The 12,566-nt window shown below is 39.8% G+C and overlaps 1 protein-coding gene across 1 annotated transcript in view; it reads left to right on the forward strand.

Annotated features, from left to right (window-relative positions):
* Positions 1 to 311: 311 nt before the first annotated feature.
* PKP2 (plakophilin 2) overlaps positions 312 to 12,566 on the forward strand; it is an 85,054-nt gene continuing 72,799 nt past the window's right edge. Inside the window, exon 1 of the mRNA XM_082635455.1 lies at positions 312 to 576. Coding sequence (XP_082491581.1) covers positions 363 to 576 — 214 coding nt within the window. The 5' untranslated portion in view covers positions 312 to 362. The remainder of the gene's footprint in view (positions 577 to 12,566) is intronic.

Below are 12,566 nucleotides of genomic sequence, written 5' to 3' on the forward strand. Positions count from 1 at the left end.
GGCCCCCGCCCACAGGATCCGAGGTGACTCGGAGAGCGTGCACGCCCTGGGGCGGATCGCGCCCCTTTCCCTGCAAGGAGTTCAACTCGTCAGGTGTCGGCGCGCGCGGCCCGCCTGGCACGGCTCGCTGGCGGATTGCGCTTGCCGCGCTGGAGCCGCGCCCCCTCTCCCGGGGGAAGGCCCAGCGCCAGGATTCCCGAGGCCTCGCTCGCCGCAGCTCGGGCCTCTCACCGGCGCGAAGGCGGGGCCAGAGGCGGGGCCGGCGCGGCGGGGCGGGGCTCGCATCAGTGCCCCGGGCTCCGCCGCAGCTTCGCCCGCAGGTCTCGCGGCAGACGCGTGGCTCGGTAGCCAGCTCCGGCCCCATGGCAGCTCCAGGCTCCTCGGCTGAGTGCGGCTACATCCGTACGGTCCTGGGCCAGCAGATCCTGGGGCAGCTGGACAGCTCCAGCCTGGCCTTGCCCTCCGAGGCCAAGCTGAAGCTGGTGGGGAGCAGCGGCCAGGCGGTCAAGAGCCTGCGGATCCAGGAGCAGGTGCAGCAGACCCTGGCCCGGAAGGGCCGCAGTTTCGTGGGCAACGGTGAGTGGAGCCCCGCTGTGCCCTGCACCGCCCCCACCCTGCCCCTTATCCCTTCCCTCCCCTTCCCTCACCCTCAGCGCCCAGTTGCTTCGACTCGCTTCTTCCTGAGGGTGCGGAACCTGGTGTTCTGCCCACCTGTGGGTCGCCGGCCCTTTGTACGATCTGTCACGCCTCCAGACTCAGACCAGCTTACTTTGGGAAAGCACTGTTTTTAAAAACAAACTCTTACTCAGATGTGTCGTATATGTATCTACGTATATTAAGTGCATATACATATATATATATATACATATATATATGAAAGAATTCAGCCCAAGATTCCCTTCCTTAACCTGTTCCCCTAGGCCCCCCGCCCCCACCCCCACCCCAGGGGACTTCATCTGGAGGCTCCGGCAGTCTGTAAATACTTTGAAATTCTCTGCAGAAATTTGGTATGATCATTTTTCTGGGAGAAAGCGCCCCTAGCTTCTACTAAAGATTTTAAAGGATCTATGACCTCCATAAATATTTAAAAAAAGAAAACCTGAAAACACTGGCGCTCCTACAACCTGTAAATTGCGATTGTGGTGCCTCGCCCAGGTACTTCGGGGCACTCCACCCCGTGTACTGAGCGAGTGGTTGATCTAGGAAGTGAAAAGATTGGGTGGGAGGGTTTGGGCTGGAGAACAATCACCCCACCCCGCGGGTGACGAGGAGGAGGAGAAAGAAGGGGACTTTGCCCCGCCGGCAGCAGCCCCGCCCGCCTTGCTGCGCCCCGCCAACGCACTCGTGAGCACAGCGCTGGTATCTACGAAAAATTAAACTTGGAGGTGAACAGAGTTAAAACAACACACACACACACACAAAGAACACTATATTAGTAACTGATAGTCAAAGGAGGTGGAAGGGGAAGAAGATGGCAAACCAGTTGTGAAAATTAGAGAACGTGAAATATTTCTCTCCTGTAAAAGTCAGATGATCAGAGCCACTCAGTAATTCTTTTACTAGTTGTTTAATTGATTTTTTCATTATAAAAGTATTCTAGGCTTATTATGGAAACGAGAGGAAAGAAATTAAACGGTTAAGTTGGGTTATCAGTTGTTTCCTGCAATGTTGAACTGTTTCTCTAGGAAGTTAACTCGAGAAATGACAAATGTAGAACCCATTAGGAAAAAGAAAAATGCTTGCAGACCAGCTCAGAGATTTAAAACAGCAGACCCTGCGAAGCTGTATTGTTTTACATTTATGTAAAAGAATTTTAAAGGATCAGGCAATCAATATTTACATACCTTTACATACAAAGGTAAAGAGATGTTTAATAATTACAGTTGATGTAATTGTGTACCTACTATGTGCCAAGAATTGAACTCTGTGGTTTGCATTCATTATGTTACTTATGTTTCCAGAAAGAAAAAAAAAAGCTTGTGAGGTAGGGTGCTTTAATCCCCATTTTACAGATGAGGAAACTAAGCAGTTAAGTAACACTCAATTTCCCACAGGTAGTAAGTAGCAAAACTGGTAGTACTTAAACTCCCAAACCTGAATTTTTAAACCACTCATCAGTTATATTGTTAAGCTTTTTGGTAATTAATATAAAGTGGGATTTTAATTAAACCTTAAGCCTCTCTAAGCCCCCATCCCATTTTCCTTTAAAACTGAGATAGTTCTGAGAAAGTGGGGAGGTCTCAGTGACACAGAACTCCCACAGCACATGGAAAAAAAGAACATATATTTACATTTAGGAGTCTGACTAAAGACCCTAGGACAACTGAGGCCAATTTTTGACCAGTGGGGTCATTGTACCCCCTTTAGTCTGTGCAGGTCCAGTGCCAAACTGGAACCAAACTAGCTGCTTCTGCATAGGGGAACACAAGGGATGCACCTGAAATATCCTTTCTTACCGTCTGAGAATGGCTGGCTAGGAAGAGCAACCAGACATCAACTATTCAGTAAATGCAGGGAGTGAACAGAAGGAAAGGGAGCATTGTCGAGCATCTGCTATGTGCCTAACCCTGTTCTAGAATATGTTTGCATTTTATTATATCCTTAAAACAATTATATGAGATAGATATGCAGATCCATTTCACATATGAAGAATGTGTCAGTCTCTCAATATTTATTGGACGCTTAGTCCCAAACCCGCACATGATTTGTTCTCTTGACAATGGCACATTCATGTTGTTTGGTGAATTCAAGAACTATCAGGTGAGTCTGTTCTTCATGCAGGGCACTATGCAGGTGCTGAATTAAACATACACTCTCCTTGCTTTAAAGCAAGGAGCTCAAAGTCTGTAGAAGGAAAATGCGCTCTCTAAAAAAATGCGTTATCAAATAAAAAATGGTAAGCTACCCAAAGGAAGAACAGCCAATGAATTATGGAGTTTAGAAGAATGAGTTAGACTACTAGCTGAAGGGAATTTTGAAAAACTTCTTGGAGCAATTGGGATTTTAGGTCTCAAAAATTCAGTAGGATTGGACAGAAGGAAGGGTTTGGAGGAAGAGCATTCTAGGAGGGAACAGCAGGAATATTACACAGTTCACAGAATTGATATAATAAAATGCAAACATATTCTAGATAGAACAAAGGGCACTGTCATGATGCTTCTCCAATGCTTAGGGCAACTGCTTGAGTCCAACTAAGGAACAAAGTGTTTGAAATATTTTTATTGCAACAGGAGCTTCCCAACAAGCTGAAAATACACTCAGCCTACACAGAAGGGCAAGTCAGGCAGAGAGATAAGGCAACAAACAACACCTACTTACTCTAAACCTCAGCTTTCTGAGACTCAAAGGAGAAATCAGCTTCAAAGGAATTTAGCGTTAACACACCATGGAACAATTACCAGGGGTGGTTTGTGTATGTTGTTTAATTAAAGTTCTTTGAAAAGGTTTGGGAGCTCCTTATGGTTGTGAGTATTGTTTTTATTATTTCCGTATTACTATCCTGTCTCTAAAGTTGAAACAGACAGGCTGTTGTTGAAACGGTGCTGGTCTGGAAAAAGTCCTGTATCAACATAAATTCCGGGAAGAAAGGACCCTGGTGTTAACTGCTGTTAGCTCCAGGGACCTGGAGAATGCTGAATTGTTGACATACCTGTAAGATTGAGGCACCAGATAATCTGCTGAAAACAGAGATGAGATAAATGTGACTGATTTGTTGATAAATACCCTGCAAGGGTCTTTAAGCTGTCAACTTCTCTCTAATGCCTTTATATAAGTGAGTGGTTTTCATTGTAAATTACTCTAACTTTTGTTATTTTAAATTGTGTTGAACATTTTAAAATTGGCCGTAACTCTTGGGGGTGGGAGTGGGGTGGGGTGTGGAACAGAGGTGTATAGCAGCACTGTGAGATGAGTCTGTATTGTAGGAAATTTTAAAAATTCTTTTATAAAAGTCACATAGAAGACATTTAAGAATTGCAAGTACAGTATTAGCAAAGGGAAGAATTTTAAGTGTCCATATCCTATTTATTACATTTACTTTGAAAGTACTACTACTTTACTTATTACAACAGTTCCCCCTTGGGTGCCTGGGTAAGGAAGAAAGTCATGCTTTAAATTGTTGTATGTATACAATACTTATAAAACACAATGAACAATATCCTAATAAAATTTTCAGCTTCTTTGGAAATCAGCCAAAGGCATGTTGTTTACTTAAATGGTTTTCCTGGCCAAGATGTTTTGAATATCTGTAATCAGAAGGAATTTTGGAGAAAAGACTGAAAATTGGCTAAGGTAGCAAAAAAGGCAATTAATAGGTATTATTTGTGGGACAGAGGCCCGGGGTGGGGTGGGGGGGAATTAGACATTGTTTAAATCCTGTATGAATTATTTGTTGCCAAAAAAAGGAATGCCAGGAATGAAGCAATTCTGGAAGTGAGGCGACTAGTCATTTAGAAAGCAGGAGAAATCAAGAGAGAAGGAAAAAAAGTTAGATGGTGGGGTGGCAGGGACATGGCCATGCTGCTGTGATTGTAAAATGTCAGTAGTGCCACATGATTTAATGTACTTCCTTGTCTGCCAGTGTCTAGCAGATCAATTGCAATGACTTAAAAAAAAAGTGCATTTTTTTTTAGAAATTCTTCTGATTATAATAAGTCAAAGGAAATAGAATGTTAACAACATGGTGATTCCAAAAAAATTAACTCCCCTCCCCTAGAAATGATGAAAACACATCTTTTATGGATAAGGTCTTGAGTGAAGGCATAAGTAGGGGTGCTTCAGAATCAGTGGAAGTATTAACAGTGTTTGATTATAAAAGTACATTGCTCTATGTGTCCCAGATAAGGTGCAAGAAATTTCCTTGAGAGAAAACAACTGTTCACTTAGGCTTTTTAAAAGACTGCATTAATGTTATTTATGCCCTGTGTTAGTAAGTTCCAGTCATGGGAACAGCTCACTTGAATTAGATATTCTAGGTATTTTTTGTTCACATTGGCTTATTCTCCTAATTGTTTTGGATATCAGCTTTAAATTTTTTTCCTATGTGTTAAAATAAGGTCATACATATTTACTTTATCTTCAAATAGTTAACATTAATTTTACACTCATTGAATTTCTGGTCTGATCAATAGAAATTATTAAAAGCTTTATTTTTTTCCTTTCTGAGAGCAAGCATATTATTGGCAACCTATCTATGATAATAATGTATAACAAATATGTTGCTAAAACCTCTGGAATTTATATATCAGACTTGATTAATATTGTCTGTAATAAGATCATTTGATACTATCTCAGATGACATTCAAGAATTTTAAGTTATACAATTCTGAGGTAAATGTTGGACTCCAACTATTTTGTGCCAGTACACAAATGTATGAAGACATAAATACCATATTCCTTCTAGGGAAGTAAACAGTAAAAGGAGTGTTGCAAGTGGGAATAGACACAATTAGTAGAAAACTTAATCTTTGTGCTAGAGTGAGCCATCTCACTCCCCTGACTTATTAAGGTAAGAACAATAAGCAGAATTTCAGGTCCTCTTATAATAGAATGATTGAAAAATCTATTGTGTATATTTTATGTTATGCTATTAATGGTGATTGGATATAGGACATAAAAACAGTTGCTCTATTCTTAAGTAAAGTGCTTAAAGATGAGCTGGGGACCCCAATCAATATGTAGACTTAAATGAAAAAGCATATTTAGAAAAAAGAATCTTGAGCATTTGAAAACACAGCTCACCATTACCATTAAAAGAACTCACATATTTGTTTTCTTGGAGTAATCAGCTTTAGGCTTAATAATATTAATTGGCCAAAGCATCATAATCAAAGTTCCTCAATTCCTTGATATCCAGAAGAAAATACTGCTCATTAGAAGCTTAATAAATTATTCCCACTTTATCTTAAATCTCACTAATATGTTCACAGGATACGGGTGAAGAGAATCACATCTGAATTATTGTATCTTGATTACCTTTTTCTTTGAAGGAGGAAAATAAATGGAAAGTTTTCTTGACAGATCATAGGAACTTATTATAAAATACCAAAATATTGCAGATAAAAACACAAGCCATACAGATAAGAGAATGACAGTAAATATATATTATGCAGAGGTAGAATCAACCTTGCCAAAAGGAAAAAAGTCATCTTTTCTAATCACTTAGAGTCTGCCTGCATGTGGGGGAAAATTTTTTTTCTTTCTCTCTATATTCCCAGAATGACAGAGAAACAGTAGGAAATATTTGAGCACCTTCCATCCACTCCAAGACAAAAGCATACATGCAACTATCATCTTCACATTTTGGCTCCACTGTGGTAATCCACAGGATAGATGTAGGCCTGAAGGATTAAGTGCAAACTGAATGTGTATAACTAGGATATTTTTAATGTACAAGGAAATATTGACTAATCAACCATTAACCTGTCAAGTGCTGATGAAGGACTGTGCCAGAAATGGTAGTAAAAGATGTGATTCTTTATATCAAGAACGTAAATCTGGCCTCACTCCAATTCATTCTTCACCTAGGCAGTAAACTTTCTAAAATCTCAGCACATCATTTCCTGATTTAAATTACTTCTGTTTCTTGCTGTTCTCTACAGGAGTGAAATCCTTATTCAGCATGGCATTCCAAGTTCTCCATGCCTGCATCTTCTCAAACTTGGTCCTATCACCACTACTCCCACACCCAACCAAACACCAGCGATTTATCTTGCTCAATTCCTATCCCTACCCCCTACTGCCCTCACTCCTCTCCCTTCTTTTGGCTGGGTTAACTCTTACAAGCCCCTCAAAACTCAGTTCAGTTGTGCCCCTGTATAGGCAGCCGTCCCTCATCCATCCTGATCCAAGTTAAAGATTTGATCACTGTGATGCACGCAAGATGTTTCAGTAGGGGAAAAACATGAAAAAATGCAGGGGTTTTCTGAAAATACATTTGGCAGATTTGGTGGATTTAAAGTAGGGACAGCAGTTATGAATCAGTTGGGAGAGGAGAGGTTAGTACTGGCAAGTGAGGGGCGGTGGAAATATCATGTCTTGAGTCATTACAAAAACCTATAGCAAGTTTTTTAAAGGAAAAAGTTCTTTAAATTCATCTTTTTTGACTATTTGTTGCATCATTGTGAGTATAATGTGCTATTTGTCATTGTGGTTCTAAAGTTTTACAAGTGATCATTATGAGGTATCTCAGCAAATGAATTGGCAAGAATGCCAAAGTAAGGTGATAAATTATAGGAATTCATATAGATTTAGAAACCTCCAGGGTGTACCAACTTAGTGCTTTACTAGTGTGCTAAGTTACCAGTTTATAATCACAAATTTTATAATCACATATTCTGGCTACTCAAACAAAATACATGATATAGACACCTGCAGTATAAAAGGGCCTTTTTTTTTTTAAAGGGGCTTTTAAATATGTGTTTTGTGGTTATCTAGAGCAGTAATTTGAGGATTACCCCAGAAATGTCATAAACCGATGTCATAAACTGAATAAGAGGCTCCTGAAAAATAAGGACTTCTGGTGGCTAGTTAGTATATTATTAGTGGGTGATAGCCATTGACTTATTGACACAGTGGCACATGGAGTGTGTGGCCCTTTTGCTAGGATTGCTGGTCTGTCCCTGGCATATTCAACTTTGTTTGAAGCCAGCTCTACTCACCACTGTACTACCAACACTGACTCCTGGCATATTCCACTTTGTAAGAACTCATAGCCAGTACTTTCCAACTGTACACTCAATACACTGAGTTGTTCCTCATGGTTGATTATGTGAGCTTTCTTAACTGGTAAGTTACAACACTGCACACTTTTTGTTAATTTTTCAATAATGCAAACATTATTAGGCTTTGGTTTGCTTTAAAACAATTTTTCACCATAGTTTTTAAACCAACAAATTCCACTCCTCTTCCAGCCTGAGCAAGTGCTTACCTGAGTTGCACATAAGGTTGTAGAATTGCGGTTTGCGTGAATATCTGATCATTTTTCTTAGAAAGTAAAAACAGAAGAAGATAAAAGAAATAATTTTTTTTAATGTTAAGTCCAGGAAAATGAATTCTATGTTATATGCCCACACAGGCAAAGGAAAATCCTTCACCAACTCAGGAGTCCTGTTGTATGGTTCTTGATGGGTCCTTACATATTTTGTGTTTTCTTTTAAGTACCTACTTTTGTTAGTAAATTATTTTAAGGACGCATTTAAATATGAATTGCTATACAAATTCCTTCTGATAAGTTTCAAGAGGTCATGTAGTTAAATCTTTTTAAGGTATATGGAGAAAGAGAGCTGTTGCTACCCAGAGGTTGCTGTGAAAAGACCAAATACAAGAAAGTGATAGCTTTTAGAGCTTTCAGACTTCCAGAATCTAATCTCTTTCCATCAAAAAGACCATTGTGAATCCACACAGTGAAGGCAACTGCTTGTGATTGTGAGCACAATAAATTGTAGCATTTAAATCAGTACTGGTAGTGAACACATACTGATTTCTATGCATACCTGTTTTCACGGGAATTTCTTATACCTCCATCTCTACACATTCTCCTTTTAAAGCTCAGTGTGAACCAAATCAGTTTTTCACCTATGCTCAGAGAGTGCTAGATGCTTGAAAGAAAAGATGCTTCTCTGAATGTGAATGCTACTCACTTCTCTCTAATATAAGCAGGTTATTTAAAGGTCTTGTTTGTTTGTTTAGCAACTCTCTATCATCTACTTACCATAAAGGAAGCTGTATTTTTAAACGTGCCCAGATACCGGTAATGGAGTCACAACAGAGGCTTGTCAATTTGATTTCATAACTATATTAAATTTAACCAATTGGCTAATAAAGCTGGTCACAAAAGCTACAAAGAACTGATTATGGAAATTAATTTTCTATTTTTGACCCTAACAATATTTCATTATTTTGGACAACACTTGCATAGACGGCCAGAAGTCAAGATATTTCCCCACGAACAGCTGCTTAGGGATCACATCATTCAGACTAACATTCAGAATTGGAAAGAGAGAAAATTACATTTCCTGTGAGGTCTGCACCTCTGCAGTCTTCCGAGCAATTTGGAATCCTTCCATCGAAACCAACCCCCCTCGTTCTCATCCTCCCACCCTGCCCCCACAATTGCTTTGACCTGAATTGCTTGTTATTTGAGGAGGATGGAGTTCTGTAACTGTGTCCTTCATTTCCCTTAAAGTGGGCTCCGTAGATGTCCACAGTGTTCTTAGAAGAAAAGGTTTGGATAATGTTGCCTGAGTCAGTATGATTAATAATTTAAAATAGTCCCTAAAAATCATTGCCTTCTTTAGGAGACAGCAAAAGCACATTATGCAGTGTGTAAGTGAAATGAATGACCAGTTAAAACCACAAAATGATCATTCTCAGTGGCTGGGTCAATCAAAAATAACCAGAAAAAGCTAAATTCAGTACCCGAATAAAAACTCTTAGATACAACACAGTGTAAATTAAAGCATGCAAACTAGTTTATCCCTCTTTCTACAACAGATTAATTCATGAAAATGTGTGAAAAACAGATTTTGTGACCCAAATTCTATTTTTAAAACCGTATCTAGGGACTTCCCTGGTGGCGCAGTCGTTGAGAGTCCGCCTGCCGATGCAGGGGACGCGGGCTCGTGCCCCGGTCTGGGAAGATCCCACATGCCGCGGAGTGGCTGGGCCCGTGCGCGTCCGGAGCCTGTGCTCCACAACGGGAGAGGCCACAACAGTGAGAGGCCCGCGTACCGCAAAAACAAAACAAAACAAAACAAACCGTATCTCATTTTTGCATGTTGCTTTATAATTTTAAAAGTATTTGAATGTATGCTTTCTCAGGTAAACCTCTTTCTCAGCAACTCTGTTAGTAGGTGGAATTATGGGAAATAAATCTAGGTGATGTGTCCAGACACACGGAAAGGAGTAGAGTTGGAGGCTCCAGACCAAGTCCACAGATTTCTACAGCTTAGGGAAGATACCTACATCTGTGATGTAAGCAAGCCCTTTGAAATATAGTCATGCTCTAATTTTCCATGTTAGAAAATATGGATTTTTATGTTGGATTTATTTAAAGCAGTACGTGCCTGTATGTATAATATGTTTTTGTTGCTTTCTTATTTCTGTTTTTGGAGAAGGGCATGGCTGAGTTATTTTATATGTTTAACTGTCATATTATTATGTGTTTTATTCTCCGATTGAACAGAAAATAATGACTTGCCTTAAAGAGATTAGTTTCCATTCTGATTAATATTTATTTTTTAATTCTACCCAGTTCAAAATTTCTTTAAAATCTTAGAACACAGCTGCTAATTCATTAATCCACTATACTGATCTCAAACTCAACGACTGCCTAGGCAAATTAACCTGCATTATTTGTTGTTTAAGATTGGCATTTTAACCAGAGAAAACATCTATTGAGCCATCCTGCAGGTTGACTATCAGGAGTCACAACTTTCCTTGAACAGGAAGAGAGTCTGTGGTTTAAAGATCTAATCTGATTTTATTCCCTGTTACCAACTACCTTGTAGTTATTTTGGGAACCAGTAAATCGGTCTAAATTCTTTCATCTGAAAACTGAAGGAGAAGCTTCCTTATAAGGATTTATGTCAGCAAATAAAGAACTTTTACAGAGTATTTGGAGTTGCCCAGGTAAAGGTTCTAGAGGAAAGAGAATGACTATTTTTGGTTCTCATTAAAGAAAAACTATGATAATAATAATCTCTCCAGGGTTTTGATAAATGGCAGTTTCAGAAGAGCCACAGTGCAGTCAAATAGTAGAGATCAGTGGAAAGGATGAGCCCAGAGTTCAAACCTGATATTAAATCTCTTCACAATTTGAAGCAAGTAATTTGTTTCCCTCTTTTTTAAGGGACATGCCAATAGCTAACTCTGCATCACAAAGTATTGAAAAATAAAATAATTTGAGCTCCTTAAAGAAAAGTAGTATTGAAATGTAAGGAGTTGCTTTAAAAAGCCTTACCAGCCCCAGCAACAACGTGAGTTAAACTAAACATTTAGCCTCCCTTCCCACACCAGCAGGACCCTTGCAGCCCTGCCTCCCTGATAGCCTGGGGTGGGGGTGGGGGTGAGAGAAGGAACAGTGGGGCCCGAGTTGGGGACTACCGACTGCCTGGGCAGCCTCAGCAGGAGCCTCAGGCAGGCATTGAGAGCTAGTACTTAAGCCTCTCACAGCTTTTGCTCTGGGGTCGGACGGAAGATTCCTTTCCCTTATTCAATGTCCAGGTTCCAGGCATCCTCTGTCATTGAAGTTAAAAATTAAGGGGCTGCCTGACCTTTTGCTAACCCTTGAGAAGAAATCAGGCCCCTGGAAACGGGAGAAGACTGGCTTAGCTCAACTCTTGTGGTCTTTAGGGTGACAGTTACAAGCCTGCAGCTGCCTCCCCCAGGACCCCTTGAGGCCTGAAACTTGTTTACCAGCCAGATTATTTGGCTCCAGGAAGTAAGACACATATACAAACATAATTTGGGATGGATTCATACTTTTTAGCTCTCTGGCAACAACACTCTCCATTCCCCCTCTACCTCAAAATAACTTGTGAAAGTATTGTCAGTTAGACTCTATAACAATTTATTGGAAAATATGTTGCTATGTCCCAATTGTACTGGAAAGGGTCTACCTTTGTTGTTTTATTCCCAACATCTTTCACAAGTCTCTCAATCCTGCAAGAGTCAGTTGAGTATTTTATTTTTTCCTCTGATTTCTAAAAGAATGCTACATGACACAGTAATTTTGGTTAAAGTTAGGGAACTAGAAATTACCTAGGTTTTAGAGATCTTTTATTATTTTGATTAGGCTTTTTTTTTTTTTTTTTTTTTGTAGGGCAGTGGGAGATCGCAAAAGAACAAACAAAAAGCTGGGGGCTTTTTAAGCTCAAAGAGGAGTGTTTTAAGACTTGCTTCAGTTGAGAGTCCCTGCAGGCCCCACAGAGCTGAGCAGGAAGGGCTGCCTCCTATGCAGTGTCTGCAGGAAAGGGCTGACTTGTTATACCCCAAACTAAGAACTAGCCCGCAATTCATTTGTAGTGTACAAGTTGATTCTCTCTCCTGCCTAACTCATGTTGCCAAATGCCTCAGGCCCAGGGTTGGCATTTTTCAAGCTGATCCATGTTTTCTTTGACCACACCACCCATTGTATTTATTGCCTTCACCTACATCCTCTCAGGAAGCTTCAGAGTTTCTGCCTTGGATATTCCTCTGACTTACCGAACTGTTAACTGTAGTTAATAACATTTTTAGATTTTTGTGAAAATCTCCTCTCTCCTTTCTTCCCTTTTCTCAAAAAAAATTTTTTAAATAAATATTTTTAATTTTAATTCAACTTTTAGTTTGAAAAGCTTGTGGAGAATGTTGTCATAACCTGCAATCATTTGCCATATCCAAGGGTCCTGTTAACCTAGCACTTAAAAAACACTAATGTAAAAAATAAATAAATAAATAAATAAACACTAATGTAAATCTAGTACTTGTCATTGACCTTAATTTTTTTAAAATAAATTTATTTATTTATTTTTGGCTGCATTGGTTTTTCGTTGCTGCGCATGGGCTTTCTTTAGTTGCAGCAAGTG

This window comes from Mesoplodon mirus, assembly GCF_964341445.2.
Source record: "Mesoplodon mirus genome assembly, chromosome: 11".
Taxonomy (NCBI): domain Eukaryota; kingdom Metazoa; phylum Chordata; class Mammalia; order Artiodactyla; family Ziphiidae; genus Mesoplodon; species Mesoplodon mirus.